This window comes from Alosa alosa, chromosome 20 (assembly GCF_017589495.1).
Source record: "Alosa alosa isolate M-15738 ecotype Scorff River chromosome 20, AALO_Geno_1.1, whole genome shotgun sequence".
Taxonomy (NCBI): domain Eukaryota; kingdom Metazoa; phylum Chordata; class Actinopteri; order Clupeiformes; family Clupeidae; genus Alosa; species Alosa alosa.
This window is the reverse complement of record NC_063208.1, coordinates 18,647,271-18,673,724: the sequence shown is the minus strand read 5'-3', so window position 1 is coordinate 18,673,724 and position 26,454 is coordinate 18,647,271. Positions and strand designations below refer to the sequence as shown.

Genomic DNA, 26,454 nt, shown 5'->3' with positions numbered 1-26,454 from the left:
ATGCTTCTAACTTTGTTTGAGTATTTTGAGCCGCATACGTTTTTATATTAGCTGTTAATAGAAATGTTATTAAAGTTAAAGCACACTATATAGTAGCCTTGACAAAATGTGGTACATGTGCATTTACAGTAATAATATATAAGGTAGGCTAAGTCTATATAACCATAGGCTACTAACATGAAAAAACAATAACATAATATTTACATATTCCAAATACACTTGTTTAGCCTACATATTCTAAATACACTTGCAATGTTTAATCCTAATTTTTACCCAGGTGAAGGACAAGAACATTTGGTCCCTTCCCTCTGACCATCAGATAGCCTACTGCTTTCCTGTCTATAACACCTTTGTCGCAAAATGAATAAAATGTTTGCCTGTGTACCTGACATTTTGGATAACAGCTGTTGCATGGATGTTAATGATGATTATTTGGATACTGTATATATTTCTGCCTTGTTGGTACAAATGTCCTTTACAAGAAAGAATGCATTTATCTACAGGGATCCACTCCATTGTAGCATAAAAATGTAATTTATATAATATTTTGACCCTAGTGGCTTAAAAAAGCAATTTTCTTTGACATAGCGACATGTAATGTACATAAATGTACAGTATATTCTGGTTTACTCAAAACTACTCCCTCATAATTTTGGTCCCCAATGAAAATGTACACTCATTATAATCCTAAATAGACCTTGAGTTGTTACTGGATTTTTTCATGATGCTAAAATGTATCATAGAGGGTACATTCAAATAGGCAGGACGATAAATCAGAGGTAAATGTAATCTGCCATATGCCATAGATATACTAGCTGCAAGACTAGACAGAGGTGATGAGACTGTGATGTAAAAAGATCACTGATCATACAGTGATTTGACTATAGTTAATTTACAGACACCAGGTATTACATGGGTCACCAGATTTGAAGAGACTATATACGTTTACCAGTGGGAACATGGTAAGAGCCCCAACCATGGAGCCAAACTGCACCACTGCTCCACACCACACGAGGGCGCTGTGACCCTCATCACGCAGGATCAGTCCAATGATCACCTTCACATAGGACAGGGTGAGGACAAAGAGGACCCAGGCTCCCACCTACAGCAACAGAAAGCACATTTCTTTCAGTGATATCAAAGGAGACCATGTATGAGCACTCTCGGAGAGTAGTAATGAATAGAGGTTAATGCATAGTCTACACAAAAAATCTACTCTGCATGTACCAAGCTAAAAATGTCACAAGGGATGTACAGTACACTCTGAGTCTATACTTACAATGATGAGACTTCCAGTATATTACCAACCAGGAGAGGACAGGGACTCAGCACAGCCATGCCCATGATGTAAGCACCAATGGCTGTCCCAGTGGCTGTGAGTATGCCCATGAGGAAGAGAGACCTAGTTGAGAAAAACACAATCATTTTGTAAAATATGCAGCGAGGTATTCCAAATAAATATCAATCAACTTGCTCCTACAGACTTAAGTAGCCAGATGTTCAGTTTAGTGGGACTATAACAGAAGATCACTATAACAAATGAGGCTACAGTGTTGACAATTAAACTAATTATTAACTAAATATGCAGTTTGGTAAAATGCTTGATAACTACATCTATGAGATGGACATTGTTGCTTAATAGTATAACATTTTACAACAAAAATATACATAAATGGCAGCCAACAAGTGGGAGAGTGTGATTTTGAAGCTAGTTAAAACTGACCTTCTTGGAAAGACCATGGCAATGAAACAAGCAACAGGGTTGGCCACAGCAGCCATGGTGGCAGACCAGTGATAGGCCACATTGCCATAAGGCAGGCAGGAGTAGGACTGCACCGACGGAAGCACAGAGTTGGTTAAGGCGTTCGCCCAAGCCAAGACGCAGAAGATGTAGATGACCTCTGGCCAGCTGTAGCGACCCGTCCCAAAGCGGCTGCGGAGCTTGGAGCCGGCCGATGCGATCATGTACTTCTCCTCGGCTCTGTTGCCTTTGGGCTTCCTGTTTACCTTCCTGACAGAGGCTGGGTGCTCGCAGGGCACGCAGGGCAGGCAGTTGAGGAGCAGGAAGGAGCCCAGGCACACCAGCATCATGGCTGTGAGGAAAAAGAAGAAGACCTGGGCCGAGAAGTTCGCCAACTGGTAGTGTGGCACCAGACCCGCACCCGCAGCATCGATTGTCACACTGCCATTCAAAAACCTGGAAGAGTCTAATTGTGTAGTAACATTCATAGAGTGGAGAGTGACCCCCGCTTGGGTGTCGAACTCCCAGCTGGCGTTCCCTGCTGGCACGCTGGCATGTCTCACCGTCGTGGTGGCATTCACACAGCGCATGACTCCCACTCCCTGTGCCAGTGCCACCAGGGCGGGCAGAAGGCCACTCAGGCCCTCGCCCACGAAGTAGCTGGTGAGGTAGGTGGGCGGCAGGCGGTTCATGAAGGGCAGGAAGGTGACCGAAGAGGTGCAGTCGACCGCCGACACCAGGAAGGTGAGCGTGAACAGTGCCACGCTGCGCTGCGCCCCGGCCACTTCAACCGTCTCCCGCCAGAAGAAGGCCAGCAGAAAGGTGGCCACCGTGCCCAGGCTCACGACGGCGTAGATGAGGGCGGACTCATTCAGTCGGCCGGGGCAGAGGCGGTGGGCCAAGGTCACACAGAGTGGGCCCACGTTGGCCAGCTGGATCAGTGCCGACAGGTAGGAGGGCAGGTACCAGCCCTCGGGGATCTGGGGCACAATGAGGGGCAACTCTACCCACAGTCCACAGATGGTCACCCAGGAGCCCAGGCCAAACAGGCAGGCCAGCACATGTGTTAGAACAGACATGGTGGTCTAAGTCCACAAACACAAACAAGGTCTGTAAATCAGATATGTCACATGTTAGAATTCCATCATGGCAGCAGAAAATATTTGATCTGATATATGGCAAAATATTAATATTATTTACGTAAAAATATGACCAGTATTGAAAGCAGTGCCCTAGACCATAGTAACATTTGGTAAAGGTAGCGAGTAAATTATATGCTACTGCATGGTACTAGACTCTCTTGTCTAACAATAACACTTTCAGCAGTCCCTAAACCACATAAAATCAAAGATACCACGCCCCGGTCATTAACCTCACAGGGACATCAAACACACTCACATGTGCTAGCTCAGGGTCCCAGGGGGCAAATTACTGAATGTTGCTGCAGACACTCAGATGTTGGAAAGCCTGGTAAATTATTCCTTTGCTAAGTTAATATTTTTTTTTTATGTTTTTTTTCTGTTGCTAAGGGAACAGTGTCTATAAAATGTTATAGTGTGTTCTATAGGCACCACACCCCAAGAACTGCAATCCACATCATACAACACGGTTCACAATGAACTTTGCTTAACATAATTGTGCTCGATTTCAATATGTTTTAGATAGATAGATAGATAGATAGATAGATAGATATTTTATTGATCCCCAAGGGGAAATTCAAGGTCCCAGTAGCTTATGACACCTCACACAACATAAACATAAGCAGGATGATAATATCCACATGACTAAAATGAACAGTAAAAGACACTAAAGATACTAAAACAAGGATCCACATGAATGTACTAAGGATGTATAAGCATGACATGCAATACCCTCAATAGAGGAAAAGAAATATCAAGAAAAAGCAGTATAGTCATCAGGGATGAGTTATGCAAAGTAAAACATCATTGGGAAGTCTGAAAGAAAAACAGAGGTCAGGAACTTTCTAATTTTGAAAGGCTAACCTAGTTGTTATGCAAAACAGACTTATTCAGGTGTGCTAACATCAAACTTTTGAAACATTCCCAAAAATAACACCCAGGACAATGCACGGAAACCCCAAACACACTTTAAGCCAACCCCCATTAGCTATTATCTAACCTTGTTGCACAACCATGTTACATATGGATATTTAAGCAACTTTAGTCAGTATTGATTACAATGTATTTAATATATTGATTACAATCGTCATGCAAAGAAATGCACAGGGATAATTTATTACCATTTTTGAACTAAATAAAATGACACAATAAACACAGGTATGTACATATCTTATGACTATTGAATGCAGATGTCCAATGAATTAATCGTTAATCAAAACATTGCATACCATTTAATTAAACAAAAACAAAAAACAAAACAAAGGCAAAAACTGGCTGCACTCACATTTGAGATGCACAAACGACCAGAGTCTCCTTCTAGATGAGTCTTCTAAAGCGCTATGCAGTGATTTGTCTAGAGGGGGACAACAGGGGCTTTTATTTTCAGGGTTAGGTGGGTGTATTTCCCCCGGCCACCCATGAAAACAGCCCATGTTATCTAAGAGAAGGGTGGCCCGTCTACAACTCCCTGTGTGTGTGTGTGTGTGTGTGTGTGTGTCAAACGTGACCAGGGAGGGTGAAGACAGAGGCATGGATAACACCTGGTGAATCATTAGAAGATACCGAATCCTCCCTCAACATTTGTGGTTGTTGATGTCTGGGCATTTTACACGCCCTCACTGCAGAAGACTATACCCAAAATAACAATACTTAACTTATGGGTAAATATCAACTGAGCTGAAGTGACACTCCAGCCATTGTTATATCAGCATTTAATAGTTATTATAAGCAGAGCATTTAAATCATATTATAAGCAATAGTGTTTCTGTAAAATGTAAATAACAGTCTGGCTTCAGAAATGCTTTCTTGGAACAAAATCTCCATTGAAAAAGTCCACAGGGTCAGTTAGAAAACTATTGAGAGCAGCCTGGATGATTGACCTTTGCCTCGGTTTCTTCCCCTCAGGTTAAGAACTAAGCCATATGATCATAGTTCCTGTTTAAGGGTTTGTTTCCTACACATTGTTCTACCGTTTAGTGTCCAAGATCACAAGGCTAAGTCTCGCATGTGACCTTGAATACAACATCTGTTACGGCCCTTAAGAGTGAAGGCTCTCACAAGCTAAGAGTGGTGCCCAAGACAAGCTAAGAGTGGTGCCCAAGACAAGAGGAGACAAGGAAACAGAAGATCAAACAAACAAAACTATACAAGGTTACAGTTATCTTCATTTATTTCAAAAGTGGCTTACAGTACATAAAAGGATACATTCTTGTGACACCACATATGTGACCAGGCCTGCTTGAATCCCATTTAAAGAAAAAAAAAAGATAATGAAAAAAAGAAAGATAATCCTTTAAAACACGAAAGACAAAAATGATAGATTGGATAAAGGAATACATGGTGTAATGATGGCTTATGGTCTCAGTGCCATAGTAAACACAATTAATTAGAGTTGGCTCAGATTAAATTATCTAATTTCTCAGATGAACAAAGTTACATGTTCTTTCTTAATTTTTTTTTTAATTTGTTGAATCATCACATATCACGTATGTAGAAATTATATCATTGCACACTGAAACACTATGGTAAATCCGTTGGATAAAATATCAACATCACAATTACTTTCTGCAGTATTACTTTCCTTTCAGGCACTACAATAAAAGGAAAAAAATGATTAAAATGATGTTGGTGCGTACAAGACGGTAATGAATGATGCAAGTCAGCATGTTTGTTTAATTGTTTTCCATTGTGTGGTTTGTCTAATGTATATATACAAGACAAAGTAATCTGATGTAAATGGAATGACCATACAAAACAAAATGCGCTCCACTTCAACTGAAAGGTCCCTTTAGATACAATACTACTTTTGGCACAATATATACAGTAAGTCCACAATAAAATGCTTAGATTTGAAATTCCCTGAGCTACAATTAATATTGTTAACTGTTCATATAATTTCAGAATACAAATTACACTACTCAGGAATTCAATTGGTAATTAATCTCACTGGCTTCACTTCACAACAGTTTTCTTGGAACAGTCCTTCAGATCCATATTAATACACCGTTACTTGATGTGAGAAAAAACAAGTCTCTTAACATTTCAGTAGTAAGCAATATAACCCCATAGCCATGATATAACATATTGCTGCTGTCGGGTGGAAACCTCGTAACCTCGAAAACTCCATATTGCTTTTTTTTTTATTTTGATGACACAATGTTGATGACAATATTTTCACAATGCAAAAACTAATGGATTTGGACATACAAAGTTTCTACCCGACAACAGCAATATCACTATCTGAATGGCCCCTGATGCACTACACTACATCAACTAAAGGTTGTTCATAATTGGACATTGAACAAATGTCCTTCCCTGGTATATTCATGGCCAGGATGTTTTTGAAAAAAAAAAGGCACTTTTAGGCAACAACTAAAAATATGCACTTTCATAGATTAACATAAAATGAGAGGTCATCTTCAAACCAAGAAACAATAACAAACACTACCTCATCAAAATAAAAAATAAACATCAAATATCAACAATGGCAACATCATTCTGAGCTGAAAAATCAGTTATTCATACAAACTCTGTTTGTGCTATAATAGTATTCTAATTCAATAGTCTTCCGTCCCTCAAATAATGATTAAGAGCTCAATGAAATTAACTTTCCCAGATACCAGTATATGCAAATACAATTTGTGCATTTGAGATAAAATAATAAAGAAAACTCTGTTACACTTTACTTGACAGCGTCGACATAAGAGTGACATGACACTGTCATGAACGTGTCTTAAACAAGTCATAAACGTTTACGACATAACGCTTCTGTTATTAAGTGACATTCGGATAACAAGTTAAGGTTAGGGTCATGTCACTCTTATGTCGATACTGTCAAGTAAAGTGTTACCGAAAACTCAAAGATATGAGACATAATGTCTTCCCATGATTATACTGACTTACTGGTTACAGAAAATAATAATGGTACATACAGCATCACTGAGATGTTTTCCACAGTCTGGAGCTTCAATTGTTTCTAAGATGGTGTCTACCATAAATGTTTGTATTCTTTATCACCTAGGGAGCCTTTTTCTCTGTAGAATCTGCCAACAACATTGTCAGACATGTCACAGTATACAATGGTCTAACGAAATCTACTAGATGGTCCACTCCTTTGTTTGTGTTCTTTCTGTGATTAAAATTACATTGTCTTGGCCTTGTCATCCAATCAAACAAAGCATTGTTTTTCAGCCATTAAAATACTGTCACTGTTTCTGTAAGGCTGCAAATAACACTTGTGATCTTGCCATTAGAGGCAATTGAGAAAGTTACAGTAAAAAGGCATTAACTGTTCTATTATGACTAACATAATATTTCAACAGCATCACTATAAATGAGAGTAACTTACAAAACATACGACTGACTCATTAAAATATTCCAGTTCCCTGATACAACATTTGAGTCTAACAAATGCTTCATATGCATGAAAAGTGGGAGCAGCAAGTCAGTGCAAGGAGGAGACACTGAAAATACCCAGGCAGGAGGCCATAAACCAACCAGTGACCTTACAGCATCAAGGCACTTTGTTTAGCTTACAGAGCGCGTGAAATGGCATTCCTGCCCTATGATTTCTTTGTTTACATGTTCATTACACTTCGGATCACACACCAGTTTGGGATGCTCCCACAACACTTCTGGAGATCGGGAGATTGTCAGCTGCAGTTGTCCACACATTCCTTGCCACTGGAGAAGACCTCATAGATGTTGACCAAGGGGAATATGGAGAGTGCCCCAAGCAGGGAGCCTGCCTGGATGAACACCCCACACCATAGCAGTGCCGCGTGGCCCGCCTCATGAAGCAGCGTCCCGATCGCAACCTTCAGGTAGGAGAACAGCCCAGTGAAAATTATCCACGAGATCACCTGTGTGGAAGAGAAGTGTTCACAGAGATGTAGACGTTCTATTGCCAAGATCAAAGTGCCATTTTTTCCACTTCAAAAAGATCATTTCTAACCCATCGCCCACTTGAAACCACTTTAAACAATGTAACACAGGTGACCACCACAACCAATCCCTCCATCTTTTGGAGAGATATTAAGATTTTGGTCTTTCAAGCCTCTGTGGGTCTCACTTACAACAAGGGAGATGCCACTTGCACTGCCCAGGAGGGGTGGACAGGGGCTGAGGGCAGCCAGAGCCATCAGGTAGGCAGCAAACACACCTCCAGCGCAGGCCATTATGCCCAGTCCCACACTAGACCTGCAGCACCAGGACAGACAAACAGAAGGGGCAGTCAGTGAGTTTGCAGATAAGAGTTAGCTGACAATCAATAAATGGCACATGCAATGTTTGCGTATATAATACAGGGATCTTAACTGTCCTCAAGGAAAATTTAATGATAAGCAGGGGATGCATATTTTGCTTGAAATGATGCTATGGACTGAATACAACAATAACGCAATGTTTTACATAATTTGTGCGCATACACTGAGCTATATATGTATTCAAACAGTAACGTGTAGAAAGGGTACACTGGTTGATCAACTACATGAGTGTGAGAACGAGGCTCCCCTACACACTGACCTCAGGAGAACAAACATGGCCACAAAGCAGGCCAGAGGGTTGGCAATGTTGCCGAGGACGACAGATAGGTGATAGGTCATGGTCCCATAGGGCAGGCAAGTGAAAGTCTGAACAGATGGCAGCACCCCATTGGTCAACGCATTCGAGAGGCCCAGCAGCACCAGTAAGTAGATGTTCCTTGACGTCCAGAAGGTCGCTGGTTCAGGAGCCGCCGCAGGCTTTTCCAACTCCGCTTCCTCCTTGCACACGACTACATCCCCGTTCTGCAGCGGGTGTGTCTCCCCGCCCACTGCCTCGCCGTTCTGCGGCTCGGGGTCAGGAACGGCGACCTCTTGCTGTGCTTCTCCATCCCCAGAGATCCTCTGACTCAGCGCGGCGAAGCAGAGGCCCGACACGATCAGCATGACTACCAGGAACCAGAAAAAGTTCTGAGGCGGGAAGTTCGCATCCAGGTAGTCGGGTTTAACGGTACCATTGACGTCTGTCCTGCACTCAAGTTTCCCCACACCCTGACCTAGAGCCACCGTGCACGGGAACAGCGCGCTCAGGCCCTGGCCGATGAAGAAGGTACGGATGTACTGCGGCGGGAGGCGGTACATGAAGGGCAGGAACGAGACGTTGGAAGTGCAGCAGACGAAGGCCAGGACGAAGGTGAGCATCAGGAAGGCCAGTGAGTGCTTGCGCCCGGCCACCTCTATCTTGTAGTCCCAGAGCAGCGCCAGTAGGGCAGCGGCCACCACTGCCAGGGCCTGGATACTGTGGATCAGCAGCTGCTCATTCAGGCGACGGGGGGCAAAGTGATGTGTGAGCGTCACCACCACTGGACCAAGGTTACCAAAGGCGATCAGCACCGACAGGTAAGCAGGGAGAGTCCATTCTGATTGAGATAAAATCATTTTAAATATAAAGTATCATTTATTATATTTGTATTTAATATAACTGTGTTTGGGTCAATCATTAATGTTAATTTAATGTTGACACTAATGTTTCTAAATATGACTGCAAACAGCAATTAATGGGAAATGGGACCTTGTGAATTGGAATTCATGAATTCAATGATACCCAGCGCTGATAGTTGAATGACTAAAAAGTCAAATCTCTCAGGAACTAAATGTGTGCAGCAAATAAAAATGTATCCAAATGCTTTTATACACATACAAAGCATGTTATTGGTTAACAAGAAAACAGAAAATATTTAACCTTCTGGCAAGAATCTCACAATGACTGGCAGCTCCACCCAGAGTGAGTTAACTGAAATCCAGGAGCCCATTCCAAACAGAGCCACCAGTAAGTGGGTGACTGCCGCACGGTTCCACCAAGTGTCTGCCATTTAGACTACTGTGTGGGACACAAATTTGCAAATCTTTAAATAGATACAAAAAAAACAATCCAAGTCTTATCCATCCATAGGCAACATATGCAACTGTAAGACATCGAATTTGCAGATTTAAGCTAGCCTGGGAAAACCTCTCTCCCTGGTTACACTGCATTGTACACATTTGTATTTTGTGTATTGTTTCAGTATTGTGTATAGGTCCTTTAGATTAGCGCCATCTAAAAATGAAATTCAGTAGTGGATCAGTTATCACATACTTAGTCCTTAGTCCGTCACATTGTTCACATGTACTTGATATGTACTGTACTTCATATGTTCATACAACTTAATATTCACAATGTAATGCTTACACCATTTTCTGGATGACTAATGGAATTATATGGGTTTACATGGTTTCAGAGATCGAAACCCTTTGACTGATATACCAGTAGGTTTCATCTTCGTACTAGTAAGTCGCAAGCCTGTATGTTGCATCATCTTCATTTACTCATATAGGGAATGTGATTCCTTTTTATTACTCTCCTGATTCCAAAAAAAATTGTGAAATGCTTTCAAATTCAACCAGCTCCCCTTTAAGAATTGTAATATGTGCAGTTTCACTTGCACAGCATATAGTTTCATCAATAAATGCCTTTACATGAATAGCATATCCATGTGTAAATGTATGAACTGATAAACTGCAGGCAAATATTTTGAAGTTCAAGTCTTAATAAGGCTAGAAAAAACAGGATATGAAAATCCTTTTTATCATTTTATTGATTGTTTAGATCAACTCGTACAAAAATATACTGGAAAAAAAATGTGGTTAACACTTAACATACTCAGTTTCAAGAGAGAAACAAAGACAATGCTTAACAGATAACTCTTTCCACAAAGAGGATATCACAAAGAGGTAATAGGCAAATGTTCAGCCACTAAACAATCATTGTTACACTGATTATAAATTCACAGATTAACATCTCAATAACATAATTCTACGAAGTCTACACTACCGTGTGGCTCTGTACATGCAACTTCTAACTCAAATTCTATCTAGTGTTATCATGCTAGTTGATTAAGTCAACAACTAAGTAAAAGAAAATTCATTTTGGAAGTCTTTCATCTCCCTATAATTTTGGTAAGGGGGCATTCCTTCTCGTCCCAAGTTTATCTCTCGATCGTTATCATTTCCAGGACCTTTGTCCAGAGTATCTGCATGTGTGTCTCCAATAACTGGGACAGAACCTGTATCCATGCCTTCTGCGTCATCCTCCACCTCCTCTTCGTCCTCAACATCTTCGTTTGGACTTGCATAGCCCATTTCATTTGGCAGCACAACCTTTAACTTGGCCACCATATCAGTGAGCGAGAAGCCAACGTGAGCGAGGTTCGGGTTTCGTGAACCAAGGACCACTTTTTGGTATCCCAGCTCACACCGGATGGCCTCTCGTTTTTGTGCATGTGTTGCACCTTCTAGACGCAGTAAAAGTTTATCTACATCTTGCTTCGTCCGACAAGGTCCTCCATTTTTTTCAATGGACATCAGTATGGTTTCTCGAGTGGCCTCAGACCCTTGGTCTTCACTTTGCTCCATTGCAACTGGCAACAGCAGCTTCCTCTGCTTTTTGATGAGTGGCTTGTTGAACACTGATGGTGGACTTTGCTGCATTGTTTTCGACTGTGGCTTTCCAGGAGGAGGGAAACGATTCTTCTGCCCTAAAGGAATCCTGGACGAGTCGGATGATGAGGCGAGGTCAGGTCTTTGACTCTTATATGGGAAGGCCTGTCCAAAAGGGTATTCCCCCATTAAGTGGGAGAAAGTACAGTTCATTAACTGATTTGACACCTCAGCAGAGGGTTCCTGACAATAGACCCCTCCAGGAAGGAAATCCTTTAAGTTCTCCTCTGTGACGGCAGCAATGACTTTCATGACCTTTTCCAGACAAGTTCTGATGAGTATGCCGAACTGATTCTCTGCATTGGTACTGCAAAATGAGAAGACCTTGCTGAAGGTACTCTCCTGCAGGGGAACCTGAAGGAAAACATTTGTAGCCATCTCAGGCTCCATGAGAGTTGTGGCATCTTTTGACCACTGCAGGAGCTTCTGGTAAAGACAGTAGATGTATCTGCTGTATAGAGCGTACTGTGCCTTGCTCTTAAGAAGCTGCCAGTATGGTCCAAGAACCTTGCAGTACACAATAGCCAAGACACACACCAAGGCTTGAATTGCATCATCGTTGGCATCCTCATTTATACTGTCAAGTATTATATTGGGTTCGTCATTCAGCGCTTGTAGATCAGAGAAGAAAAGAACCACATCTGTCCGGTGGTGGAGAAGGGCAGCAGCCGCTTCAAAGTAGTTGTTGAAGCGATTGGACACATTCGCTGGGAGTTTGGAGGGATTGCCTCTCTCGACACAAAAGGCCAGCCAGTGTCTCCTGCAATTGTTCTTTGTATTTTCATGAGGGCTTAACATGTCTGACGCCATGCGGATGTAACGGCATGTGGCACTTTCATCAAAATTCACAAAATACTTAAAGGTGGAATTGTTGTCCCGCCCTAGTTTCTCCCCAGTTGTGCTCTTAATTTCTTGCTCAAAGGACATTATCTGTTGCTCAATTGCATCATAAATGTCCAAAAGGTAATGTGTGTTGTAATGTAGAAAATCTAATGGAGACACTAAGGAGTGTGTATCACTGAGCGCATTAATCTGCTCGGTCATGAAACTCATGCCGTCATCCTCTGCAAGCATTAGTGTGTATTGATTCTTCAGAAGATCCAAGGAGACCTGCTTAGACACCTCAGTTTTACCTCCATACACATTTGACAGCTTCTGAACAGAGATTATAGAAACATCAAGCAAAGTGAGAGATTCTCCATCATTGATGTGAGGATTTCCTCTAGACCCAGGAACTGGTTCTGACTGATTGTTATACCCATCTGAATCATACTCCTCTTTTACGGTAACAAGCTTGTGCCGATTTGCTGTCTGTTTCTGTGTTACTGCCATAGGCTCGTCTTCCTCCTTAAGCCGAGGTCTCCCAGGACGCCGCTTTTGACCTCTTTTCTTAAAGTTGCCCCTGCGAGATGGTTTGTCTACAGCATCAGTATCGTCAGAGTAAAGATCAAAAGGAGTTTGAAGGAACTGATCCATCAGACCATTTGACCTGTATCTAGTCCTTTGGAAATTACGGTAGTGCACCATGAACTTTTTCAGCTTTGCTTTGAGCCATCTGTTAGCCTTCTGAATTTTCCCATCACTGCAGAACTGGGGATCAAAGTTTTTGAGCCATGACACTAAAACAAGGGTGTCAATTTTTTCTCGCATCACAAAATTACTCAACTCCAACATGAGACCATTGGTAATTTCAGTGCACTGGGCTTGCTCAGAGAAGTCAGACATTTCCAACAAATCTGTTCTTCCAATTCCAATGCTATCACATATGGGTCCAACAAACTCAAAATTAACATCTGACTCAAGAAACTTTTTTCGCGCATCACCAGTTAAGCTTAAAGTTGTCTCAATGTTTCTCTCAATCAAACACTGGAAATCGGCCGACTGGAACATAGAAAAAATCTTCTGGAGCCATTTCAGGACAGGCCCCCATTGGACTTCGTTGTCCTCTCGCATCAGTCCAACTTGAACCAAAAGCCGGTTTTTGCATGGCCTCTCATCCAACTGCAGTCCCTCACCAGTCTGAGATCCCAGGAAGTCACCAACCAGCTTATCATATGTGTCATCCCCTACAAAAAAGACATGCATACACAGTGTTGAACTCAAATTCACCTAAAGCACACAATTATGCATATTTGATAAATGAAGAGTAAATAAAAAGAATAAAAAAGCACCGCAGTGACTCCTGACTACGTTAAGCTTTCTCAGGATGGGTATTCATAATGACAACAAAGAGCACACCGTCTCGAGGTGACTGGGATGGAGGGTTGTGCAAAACTCCAGATCTGAATTGAAACTGGCTCTCAAATTCCAATTCAATTCTTGAATTTCCTTTGCATTTCAATTGAGGAAGCAGAATTGCAATTCGAATTTTGCACAACCCTGCTGGGATGGTCTTCATTTGGAATATCAATAGCACAGATTTGGTTACAGTAAATTAGTATTTGTTGAACCATAGTAGCACTATTATAAAAAGAGATGACAAATGGCCATGGGGGACATTTTCACTGCAACAGTAACAAGTTTCGACCTAGCTGCACAAAGACTACCATTTACTAAAGCACTAGACACTTGTAGTGCTATATTTTGCTAAAATGTTGTATGCACACATTTGACTCTATGTTGTTTTTGATGTCGGACAAAAAGTCTGATGAACATTTTGGGGCCTTCCACAAAAGATAAACCAAACTGTGAAGTAAAGTATGCAATGAGGGTGGAATTAATACTCACTCAATTCATCAGCAAGACTGAGAATGCTTGGGCCTGCCAGTCCAGAGTCTTGATCTGTGTCCATGATTGAGGGTCCAGGGGAATTTGCTTGAGGTGGATGTATTTAAAACATCTGGGGAGCACCGGCTTCCAAATAAAGGCCAGATAAATGTTTTAGATTGTATGGTCACAAAAAAACAAATTGTTACTGTACAATATAACAAGATGTGATCTCTGAGGCAAATCTCTGGAGGGAAAAAGGTGCAGTAGCCCATGAGGCTTTTTTTCTTTTGACCTACTTCAACAATGAGTCTCCATAAACTGCACCCACCCCAAACCCATACAGGTTATAGATAATGTCTATAGGGAGGAAACATAGCATGCATGGCTGTTTTTATTCTTTGTGCAAGGATTGCAGATTTTTGACAAGAATAAGCTGATCTCAGGAAAAACCTATTTCCGCATCACTGGCAAGCAACTCTCAAGAGAGAAACAGCAGAATGCAAAAAGTGGCTGCTGATTACATGGATTGCAAAAGATCCATGGCAAACTGGGCTAAAGGTTAGATTAGGTAATTACGTCCACTTTCTACTTTACAAAATTCTGATTGAAAATAATTTAACAGGGGTCTAAATAATGCGAGAGCTTTGAATCGATGCATAACCAATGCATTATTAAAATACCTTTAGGACATGAATACTTCGAATATACAGTGAACATTCGTAAAACGCTGAGGGCAGTTACCTCAAACCAGACAACACTACAAAATATACCCGGTTGTACTCATGATCCAAAGAAATTCTCGGCTTAGCACTGAACTCAGCCCCATGTGTAAAGCGCAAAAAGAGGAAGCTAATTTAGCAAGCTACCGTACAAGATAGCTAAGTTACATCATGGCGATTGCCCTTGCCTTCAACCGCGCGAAAATTAGTGTTTGCCTGAAGATGGGTGGGTAGCTACCGGGCTAGCTAGTGCGGTTTATCTGTAGCTCATAAACATGCAACTGATTTAATGTTAACGATGTCATCTATGAGTATACGATAACGAGTCTAGTGTTTACCCAAAACACGTTAATGTTAACATTGAACGCGTGAGAAACCAGGTTGTTACGAGATTGATACACAACGCATGATATTGGTTGGTAACGTTAGCAAGTCAGTTGTGCGATGATCATTCATGTTCTCACGTTCTTTATAAAAAAATAACGTTGCCTTCGAGTCGAAGCAAAGTGACGTTAAATCCAACGTATTGAAGTTACTGCTTACCGTTAATGCAGTTATAGCGTTATGTCTGATTAGGAACAACCAGGAGAAGTCGACGTAGTACTCTATTGTCCAAATGCTTTTGAAATGGTGATGTTGGCGTTCGATATTATCAACTTCCTCCTAATTGCATCACCTTGGATCCAGACGAATACATATTAAAGTCAGAGCCCGTCTACGGATTAGACATTCTCTGGTAAAGTATTTCTGTTTACGTCCTTCTAGCAGCCCAACACTGTATGTGTGCACTATTGCAGCATGCATGGGTACTTTGCAAAGCACGATGGGATTTTCGCATTGAAGTTCCCCAAGTGACATGCCCCCAACTCCACCAGTTGAGAGTTGAGAGCAGTAATGACAAGTAGTGTGAAACTAGCGACAGTAAAGAAAATTCCAATATGGCCGCCATTCGCGAATCATTCAAAATAAAAGTCAGAACATAGTCATTACTTTTTCAATGAAAAGTAATGAATATGTTTAAAATTATTAATTTAAAACTGTATTGTGTTACCAAAGGAAAGTAAATTTAGAAAATAATTAAATAAGACATTTAAATCGAAAATACACATTAGAATGCTATATTTTTTCAACGTCAATATAATTAAACTGTGTGGATGTGAAAACAATAAGTTGTGCATATGTAAAAGGGGGGTGAAATGGAATCCTTATAACATGTACTTTCAGAATATATATAGATATTTATACCAAGTTCGCCTTTGTAGGTACCAGGCCATACTAAGTGTGTACCGAGTCATATACTATAGGCCTGTCATTGGCCCACTGTTGAACTTCAAATTGTGTGGCTGTGAAAACAATAAGTTGTGCATATGTAAAAGTGGGGTGAAATGGAATCCTTATAACATGTACTTTCAGAATATTTATAGATATGTATACCAAGTTCGCCTTTGTAGGTACCAGGCCATACAAACTCTGTACCGAGTCATATACTATGTCTACCATTGACATACACTGTTGAACTTCAAATTGTGTGGCTGTGAAAACAATAAGTTGTGCATATGTAAAAGTGGGGTCAAATGAAATCATTATAACATGTACTTTCAGAATATATATAGATATTTATACCAAGTTCGCCTTTGTGAGTGCCAGCCCATACTAAGTGTGTACCGAGTCAAATACTATGTCTGCCATTGACATACACTGTAGAACTTCAAATTGTGTGGCTGTGAAAACAATAAGTTGTGCATATGTAAAAAGGGGTGAAATGAAATCCTTATAACATGTACTTTCAGAATATATATAGATATTTATACCAAGTTCGCCTTTGTAGGTACCCAGGCCATACTAAGTGTGTACCGAGTCATATACTTTAGGCCTGTCATTGGCACACTGTTGAACTTCAAATTGTGTGGCTGTGAAAACAATAAGTTGTGCATATGTAAAAGTGGGGTGAAATGAAATCATTATAACATGTACTTTCAGAATATATATAGATATTTATACCAAATTCGCCTTTGTAGGTACCAGGCCATACTAAGTGTGTACCGAGTCATATACTATGTCTGCCATTGACATACACTGTTGAACTTTCAGAATATATATAGATGTTTATACCAAATTCGCCTTTGTAGGTACCAGGCCATACTAACTCTGTACCGAGTCATATACTATAGGCCTGTCATCGGCACACTGTTGAACTTCAAATTGTGTGGCTGTGAAAACAATAAGTTGTGCATATCTATAAGTGGGGTGAAATGGAATCCTTATAACATGTACTTTCAGAATATTTATAGATATGTATACCAAGTTCGCCTTTGTAGGTACCAGGCCATACTAACTCTGTACCGAGTCATATACTATAGGCCTGTCATCGGCACACTGTTGAACTTCAAATTGTGTGGCTGTGAAAACAATAAGTTGTGCATATCTATAAGTGGGGTGAAATGGAATCCTTATAACATGAACTTTCAGAATATATATAGATATGTATACCAAGTTAAGCCTTTGTAGGTACCAGGCCATACAAACTCTGTACCGAGTCATATACTATGTCTACCATTGACATACACTGTTGAACTTCAAATTGTGTGGCTGTGAAAACAATAAGTTGTGCATATGTAAAAGGGGGGTGAAATGGAATCCTTATAACATGTACTTTCAGAATATATATAGATATTTATACCAAGTTCGCCTTTGTAGGTACCAGGCCATACTAAGTGTGTACCGAGTCATATACTTTAGGCCTGTCATTGGCACACTGTTGAACTTCAAATTGTGTGGCTGTGAAAACAATAAGTTGTGCATATGTAAAAGTGGGGTGAAATGAAATCATTATAACATGTACTTTCAGAATATATATAGATATTTATACCAAGTTCGCCTTTGTGAGTGCCAGGCCATACTAAGTGTGTACCGAGTCATATACTATAGGCCTGTCATTGGCCCACTGTTGAACTTCAAATTGTGTGGCTGTGAAAACAATAAGTTGTGCATATGTAAAAGTGGGGTGAAATGGAATCCTTATAACATGTACTTTCAGAATATTTATAGATATGTATACCAAGTTCGCCTTTGTAGGTACCAGGCCATACAAACTCTGTACCGAGTCATATACTTTAGGCCTGTCATTTGCACACTGTTGAACTTCAAATTGTGTGGCTGTGAAAACAATAAGTTGTGCATATGTAAAAGTGGGGTGAAATGGAATCCTTATAACATGTACTTTCAGAATATTTATAGATATGTATACCAAGTTCGCCTTTGTAGGTACCAGGCCATACAAACTCTGTACCGAGTCATATACTATGTCTACCATTGACATACACTGTTGAACTTCAAATTGTGTGGCTGTGAAAACAATAAGTTGTGCATATGTAAAAGTGGGGTCAAATGAAATCATTATAACATGTACTTTCAGAATATATATAGATATTTATACCAAGTTAAGCCTTTGTGAGTGCCAGCCCATACTAAGTGTGTACCGAGTCAAATACTATGTCTGCCATTGACATACACTGTTGAACTTCAAATTGTGTGGCTGTGAAAACAATAAGTTGTGCATATGTAAAAGGGGGGTGAAATGAAATCCTTATAACATGTACTTTCAGAATATATATAGATATTTATACCAAGTTCGCCTTTGTAGGTACCAGGCCATACTAAGTGTGTACCGAAGTCATATACTTTAGGCCTGTCATTGGCACACTGTTGAACTTCAAATTGTGTGGCTGTGAAAACAATAAGTTGTGCATATGTAAAAGTGGGGTGAAATGAAATCATTATAACATGTACTTTCAGAATATATATAGATATTTATACCAAATTCGCCTTTGTAGGTACCAGGCCATACTAAGTGTGTACCGAAGTCATATACTATGTCTGCCATTGACATACACTGTTGAACTTCAAATTGTGTGGCTGTGAAAACAATAAGTTGTGCATATGTAAAAGGGGGTGAAATGAAATCATTATAACATTTACTTTCAGAATATATATAGATGTTTATACCAAATTCGCCTTTGTAGGTACCAGGCCATACTAACTCTGTACCGAGTCATATACTATAGGCCTGTCATCGGCACACTGTTGAACTTCAAATTGTGTGGCTGTGAAAACAATAAGTTGTGCATATCTATAAGTGGGGTGAAATGGAATCCTTATAACATGTACTTTCAGAATATTTATAGATATGTATACCAAGTTCGCCTTTGTAGGTACCAGGCCTACTATAGGCCTGTCATCGGCACACTGTTGAACTTCAAATTGTGTGGCTGTGAAAACAATAAGTTGTGCATATCTATAAGTGGGGTGAAATGGAATCCTTATAACATGAACTTTCAGAATATATATAGATATGTATACCAAGTTCGCCTTTGTAGGTACCAGGCCATACAAACTCTGTACCGAGTCCTATACTATGTCTACCATTGACATACACTGTTGAACTTCAAATTGTGTGGCTGTGAAAACAATAAGTTGTGCATATGTAAAAGGGGGGTGAAATGGAATCCTTATAACATGTACTTTCAGAATATATATAGATATTTATACCAAGTTCGCCTTTGTAGGTACCAGGCCATACTAAGTGTGTACCGAGTCATATACTTTAGGCCTGTCATTGGCACACTGTTGAACTTCAAATTGTGTGGCTGTGAAAACAATAAGTTGTGCATATGTAAAAGTGGGGTCAAATGAAATCATTATAACATGTACTTTCAGAATATATATAGATATTTATACCAAGTTCGCCTTTGTGAGTGCCAGCCCATACTAAGTGTGTACCGAGTCAAATACTATGTCTGCCATTGACATACACTGTTGAACTTCAAATTGTGTGGCTGTGAAAACAATAAGTTGTGCATATGTAAAAGGGGGGTGAAATGAAATCCTTATAACATGTACTTTCAGAATATATATAGATATTTATACCAAGTTAAGCCTTTGTAGGTACCAGGCCATACTAAGTGTGTACCGAAAGTCATATACTTTAGGCCTGTCATTGCACACTGTTGAACTTCAAATTGTGTGGCTGTGAAAACAATAAGTTGTGCATATGTAAAAGTGGGGTGAAATGAAATCATTATAACATGTACTTTCAGAATATATATAGATATTTATACCAAATTCGCCTTTGTAGGTACCAGGCCATACTAAGTGTGTACCGAGTCATATACTATGTCTGCCATTGACATACACTGTTGAACTTCAAATTGTGTGGCTGTGAAAACAATAAGTTGTGCATATGTAAAAGGGGGGTGAAATGAAATCATTATAACATTTACTTTCAGAATATATATAGATGTTTATACCAAATTCGCCTTTGTAGGTACCAGGCCATACTAACTCTGTACCGAGTCATATACTATAGGCCTGTCATTGGCACACTGTTGAACTTCAAATTGTGTGGCTGTGAAAACAATAAGTTGTGCATATCTATAAGTGGGGTGAAATGGAATCCTTATAACATGTACTTTCAGAATAAATATAGATATGTATACCAAGTTCGCCTTTGTAGGTACCAGGCCATACAAACTCTGTACCGAGTCCTATACTATGTCTACCATTGACATACACTGTTGAACTTCAAATTGTGTGGCTGTGAAAACAATAAGTTGTGCATATGTAAAAGGGGGTGAAATGGAATCCTTATAACATGTACTTTCAGAATATATATAGATATTTATACCAAGTTCGCCTTTGTAGGTACCAGGCCATACTAAGTGTGTACCGAGTCATATACTTTAGGCCTGTCATTGGCACACTGTTGAACTTCAAATTGTGTGGCTGTGAAAACAATAAGTTGTGCATATGTAAAAGTAGTTATTTAATAATTTTCTACCGGTAATTCCAATTTGGTCAGATATGGTTCAGGTTAATTTATCAAAGATGGAAAGGTTCCACAATAAAAATCTAGATAAAACCACTTCGATTTCAGAAGTCACATTTAAAAATACTAAAACATTGTTTTTGAATAACAAAAAACTTAGAACTGATGAATGCATCCAGGAACTATATAAATTATATAAAGCACGGGAGAGAGACTTCTGCGAGAAAATTAAACTGAAAAGGATGAAAAGATTAAGAGACATACAGGAACCCGAGGAATCATGGAACAAGAAAAAAAGCGTACCCAAGCACCTTCAGAATACATTTCAAAAACCCCCAAAAGAGAGCACAAAGTTATTCAGCATTAATAAAAATAGTAGGCAACCGGGGGGTATGCCAGAAATAGCTAAAGGTAGTGGGAGCACACCAATACTGCAATTCTTTAAACAAACAAGAGCAGAGTGAAGCAGTGTCAAAAAGACTTTCCTCCGCCTATAAAAAGAAACGTAGCCCTGACTTTCAAGTTTCACAGAAAGCAATTGAAGACATCTCTTTATGTGAACATTATGAACTTGAAAGCCAATTTACTAAAAATGAAGCTGTAGTGTTAATTAAAACATTTGTAGATAAATACCTGCAGGCAAACTTTTTAGCCAATGATTTGCTGTATGCTCACTGCTTGTCATTATTTAATTGTATCAGGTGTGCAGAAAATGAGAGAAGAAACCGCACAAACAAAATTCTAATCTCATTACCTTTAGATATTTCAGAAGAGGCAATAAAACACTTTTTAACTAATCAAGCTTTAAATAAAAAAAATAGAAATGAAACAGACAATTGCAAATCATGTGGAGAGAATACTGTGTCAGAAACTTTGCTGATTCATTTGCCACAGTCACTTCTCATATTAGCAGATAACCCCAAAAGCCTCCCATTACATCTTACACACAGTTTTTGGCATTTACAAGTATTCACTGGCATCCCTTTTGGTATCTCTCTCAGAAAAACCTTTTATACAGTTGTTAAGTTTTGATTGTGTTTCAGACAAACAAACAGAAATTGCCAACTTAATACAACTTAATCCCATATTCTTTTTTAGTTGAATACTGTGTGGAGACCACTGAACAGCTTAATATATGCCGTTTATATGAGGAACAACACAAATGTAATAAACAGTGTGGTAATCATGAACCATTTGAAATTCAAGAATGGATTCCTCAAGGAGATGTCAACTTGCCTCCAAATATGACAGAGAAGGATATGAACGTGATTAGAAGTAGTGAATGGCTAGATGATAAAATAATAGACATTTATATGAAAATGCTCCAAGCAAAACTGACAACAAATGACATTGTAATGGTCCCATCAACATTTATAAGTCAGTGTTTAAAAAGTGTATTTTGCCCTGACATCAATGTATTACCAAAAAATATATAAGCCTGAAAATAATTGGTGGGCTACCACACAGTAGTTATTCCAGTAAATTTTAACAACATGCATTGGGCTGTTATGATTTTGGAGCTGATGGAACAACACCCCCAAAATAATGAAATAACTGTAACAGCAAAAGTCTTTGACTCAATCAAAACATTTGATTATGAAATGATAAAAATAATACCAACATTGCAGAGATATCTATTGTTACAGTATCTAGCGATCCATGGGAAGCTGGTGAATCTTGTATTTAGATATGAATTTTATCATAAATGCCCAACATTTATAAAACAGTCTGATAGCATAAACTGTGGAGTGTGTATGTGTATGTATGTGTATTTATTTATTTATTATTGTCCTTATTTATGTTATGTCCTTGTGAAGTTTGTCTGTCATTGTTTATCATTGTTTATTTGTCCAAGAAAAAGTTTGCATCCCCTTACTTTGAACAGTAGTAGAGGAGGTTATAAAGGGATACATTATAGAACATTTCATGAAGGGGCATGGAAACTTTAGCATGTATAATTGTCATTTATGTACTTTTTACTGTCTTTTTATTACTTTCTATTTATATATGTGTTTTACTAACCTTGTCCTCTGTCTTGTCCTGTCATACTAACATCCCACTTGTGGCCTGTACCTTGACGTGGTGAGTGGGCTTTCAACTAAACAGGCCTGTCTTCCTGAACACTCATCTGTTTTTCTCTTTTAATCTTTCAGTCCTATACAGTGCAACCAGAACGTTTTCAGACCCTTTCAAGTTTTACACATTTTCTTATGCTTCAGACTCATCTTCAATTTTTTTTCTCATAAATCTACACACAATAAAAAATCAGGTGTTTTAAGTGATGTGTATAAAATGTGTATAAAATGTATAATAAATAAAAGACTGAAATATATAATTTACATAAGTATTCAGACCCTTTGTTATGACGCTTGCAATTGAGCTCTGGTGCATCCTCATCTATCAATGGTCCTTGAGATGCTTCTACAACTTGTATGTCAAAGTGAAAACCAAGCCACAAGGTCAAGACAATTATTTGCATATGCAGGCCATTTATTGTTCTATATTTGTACATATTTCTTTTTGTAAATATTTGAACATTACACATGTATTTCTGTATCTGTTTTAGTGCCTTCAATTTGGTTTTACATACACATCTATATGTATCTTATATTTGGTTTTACAAACATATCGTATTTCCTGAAAGTACATGTTATAAGGATTCCATTTTACCCCCCTTTTAAATATTCACAAGTGATTATTTTCACAGCCACACAATTTCAAGTTCAACAGTAGCCTATGTGGCAAATGATAGGCCTAGTATGTGACTTGGTACAGACTTAGCATGGCCTGGTACCTACAAAGGTGAACTTGGTATAAATATCTATATACTGTATATATATTCTGAAAGTACATGTTATAAGGATTTCATTTCACCCACCTTTCAAATATGCAGAACTTGTTTTCACTCAATTTGAACAGTAGGCCTATGTGTCATAGGCTTATAGTATTTCAGTTGGTACAGAGTTACCATAGCCTGGTACTTACAAAGGTGAATTTGATATATGTATTTCCTTAAAGGGTGTTTCCTGACAGGCCTAGTATGTGATTCGGGTACAGACATAACATGAGCTTGTACCTGGGGTGAGGTGGGATGAGGTGGGGATGATTATAACATAGCCTACTTTCAAACATTTACAGTATGTCATATTTATGCCTGTAAAACTATATATATTCTGAAAGTACATGTTATAAGGATTTCATTTCACCCCCTTTAATGCATGCACAACTTATTGTTTTCACAGCCACACAATTTGAAGTTCAGCAGTGTACCAATGACAGGCCTATAGTATATGACTCGGTACAGAGTTAGTATGGCCTGGTACCTACAAAGGCGAACTTGGTATAAACATCTATATATATTCTGAAAGTACATGTTATAAGGATTCCATTTCACCCCCCCTTTTACATATGCACAACTTATTGTTTTCACAGCCACACAATTTGAATTCAACAGTGTATGTCAATGGTAGACATAGTATATGACTTGGTACAGAGGTAGTATGGTCTGGTACTCACAAAGGCTTAATTTGGTATAAACATCTATATGTATTCTGAAAGTACATGTTATAATGATTTCATTTCACCCCACTTTTTACATATGCACAACTTATTGTTTTCTACAGCCACACAATTTGAAGTTCAACAGTGTATGTCAATGACAGGCCTAAAGTATATGACTCGGTACAGAGTTAGTATGGTCTGGTACCTACAAAGGCTTAACTTGGTATAAATATCTATATGTATTCTGAAAGTACATGTTATAATGATTTCATTTCACCCCACTTTTACATATGCACAACTTATTGTTTTCACAGCCACACAATTTGAAGTTCAACAGTGTATGTCAATGGCAGACATAGTATATGACTTGATACAGAGTGTATGGCCTTGTACCTACAAAGGCAAATTTGGTATAGATATCTTTATATATTCTGAAAGTACATGTTATAAGGATTTAATTTCACTCCTTTTTTACATATGCACAACTTATTGTTTTCACAGCCACACAATTTGAAGTTCAACAGTGTGTGTCAATAGAAGGCCTAGTGACTTGGTATTGCCTGGTACTACAAAGGCTTAACTTGGTATAAATATCTATGTGTATTCTGAAAGTATATGTTATAAGGAATCCATTTTACCCCCTTTTAAATATGCACAACTTATTGTTTCCATAGCCACACAATTTAAAGTTCAATAGTATTGTGTATAGTATGACAGGCCTAGGGGTAGGCTATATGAGTCTGTATAGAGTTAGTATGGCATATACCTATAAAGACTAATTTGGCATAAATATCTATTCTGAAAGTACAAGGAGTCCATTTTAGCCTACCACCCTAAGTTTGAACTAAGTGTTATTTGATAATAGTGTTATTTTAGGGTCTTGTTAATGAAAAAGGTAATCCTTCCACAATTATATTAATGCAAATTATAATCGTATAAAAACATTAACTTTAAATCGATGTATAGTACATTATTATCCCCTTTTTCTATGTTTGTTTTTGTTCCCCTCTCTTTTAATAGTAGCCTACATCAGGAGATGGAGACGTTTGTCCAGAGAATGTCCTTAGACGGCTCTGGTTTGTCTTGCCTTGCATTGAGAAAGGTGTTGCGTGAGATCACTTCCGTTCAATTTCAAGGATGTTAGCAAGACAATTCTGCTACAATTATTTGCACATGCATTTACATAGGCTAAGTTTCAGCAACATGTTTACATTTCGTGTAAACCTTTGAAAAATACTCTGAAAACCTACTTTAACCTACTTTATCTGATCGTTCGTCTGTACCTTTATTTTGACGCTTTTCGCCGCCATATTGCCCGCTATTGTCGCGTACTGTCGCTTACTGTCGCTAGCTCCACGGAACTAGTAATGACAATACTTCTTCTTCTTCTTCTGTCAGGTTTTATGGCAGTTTACAGGCAAAGTGTATTACCGCCATCTACTGGACTGAGATGCAATCAATTGATGTTATTTCAAGGAAAATCATAAAAAAAAAAAAAAAATAAATAAATACATAAATAAATAAATAAATAAAAAAACACAAAACAACCAACTAAATCCTATTTGCTAATTGTGTTTCTTTGATAAATGTGATGACAGCACTAGTGATGTTTCCTGATCTAGGCTCACCTAATAAGGTGTCTAAAGAGAAGGCTTTTGGCTTGTGCTCACTTCCTCTTTAGCTTTTCTCTTTGTCTGGAGAATCTTAAGCATTTTAAAAGAACATGATCTACATCCTCTCTCATTCCACAAAACTCACATTTTTCCAGTTGGATGTTTATTTACAACATGTAAGCTATTATTCAAACCAGTATGGCCTATTCTCATCTTTGTAAACCAAACCTCCTTTTGTCTGTTTGGGTACATAGGTTTGTTATTTAGATATTCTTTTGTATATTATATAAATGTCTACCTTTCTTCTCCTTATCCCATTCAGCTTGCCATATTAAGTTAACTTTGTGTTTGATGATTACCTTAACTTCTGATCTGCTGAGAGGAATGTTTAACTGAACTTCCTCTTCCTTAGTTGCCCTTTTGCCAGCTTGTCTGCTTCCTCATTACCACCAACTCCTTTATGAGCAGGTACCCATACAAACTGGATTGATATTCCCTGTTGACTGATTGCAAATATGATATTATTAATTTCATTCAATAAATCCTGTCGGCATGATGATTCTCCATTTTGTATAGATGTGAGAGATGACATTGAATCAGAACAAATAACTGCTTTAGGGGGCCTAGCTTCTTCTATCCACTGTAATGCAATAATAATAGCTGTCATTTCAGCTGCAAATATGGACAGATGG

General features: G+C 38.9%; 2 protein-coding genes across 6 annotated transcripts in view; both read right to left on the bottom strand.

The window, feature by feature from the left end:
• Positions 1-279: 279 nt before the first annotated feature.
• Positions 280-4,200, bottom strand: LOC125284856 (riboflavin transporter 2-like). 3 transcript variants are annotated; one of them, XM_048228997.1, is made up of 4 exons: positions 4,166-4,200; positions 1,724-2,851; positions 1,291-1,402; positions 280-1,102 (listed from the first exon to the last, which is right to left on the bottom strand). In XM_048228997.1, the coding sequence occupies exons 2-4, from the start codon at positions 2,818-2,820 to the stop codon at positions 893-895; spliced, it is 1,419 nt and encodes a 472-aa protein (XP_048084954.1). In that variant the 5' UTR covers positions 2,821-2,851; positions 4,166-4,200; the 3' UTR covers positions 280-892. The 3 variants fall into 3 exon arrangements, with proteins under 3 accessions (XP_048084954.1, XP_048084952.1, XP_048084953.1); XM_048228995.1 differs by having other exon boundaries at positions 977-1,102; positions 1,280-1,402; XM_048228996.1 differs by lacking the exon at positions 4,166-4,200 and adding an exon at positions 2,942-3,027 and having other exon boundaries at positions 977-1,102; positions 1,280-1,402.
• Positions 4,201-5,027: 827 nt separating this feature from the next.
• slc52a2 (solute carrier family 52 member 2) overlaps positions 5,028-26,454 on the bottom strand; it is a 40,100-nt gene continuing 18,673 nt past the window's right edge. Inside the window, exons 1-5 of one of the 3 annotated variants that reach the window (XM_048228989.1) lie at positions 15,368-15,698; positions 9,604-9,741; positions 8,404-9,280; positions 7,956-8,079; positions 5,028-7,742 (exon numbers count right to left, since the gene is read on the bottom strand). In XM_048228989.1, the coding sequence (XP_048084946.1) occupies positions 7,533-7,742; positions 7,956-8,079; positions 8,404-9,280; positions 9,604-9,733 (1,341 nt within the window). In that variant the 5' untranslated portion in view covers positions 9,734-9,741; positions 15,368-15,698 and the 3' untranslated portion in view covers positions 5,028-7,532. Of the gene's footprint in view, positions 7,743-7,955; positions 8,080-8,403; positions 9,281-9,603; positions 9,742-10,477; positions 13,463-14,123; positions 14,250-15,367; positions 15,699-26,454 lie in introns of those variants that run through there. The other 2 variants (XM_048228990.1, XM_048228987.1) reach the window with 2 other exon arrangements.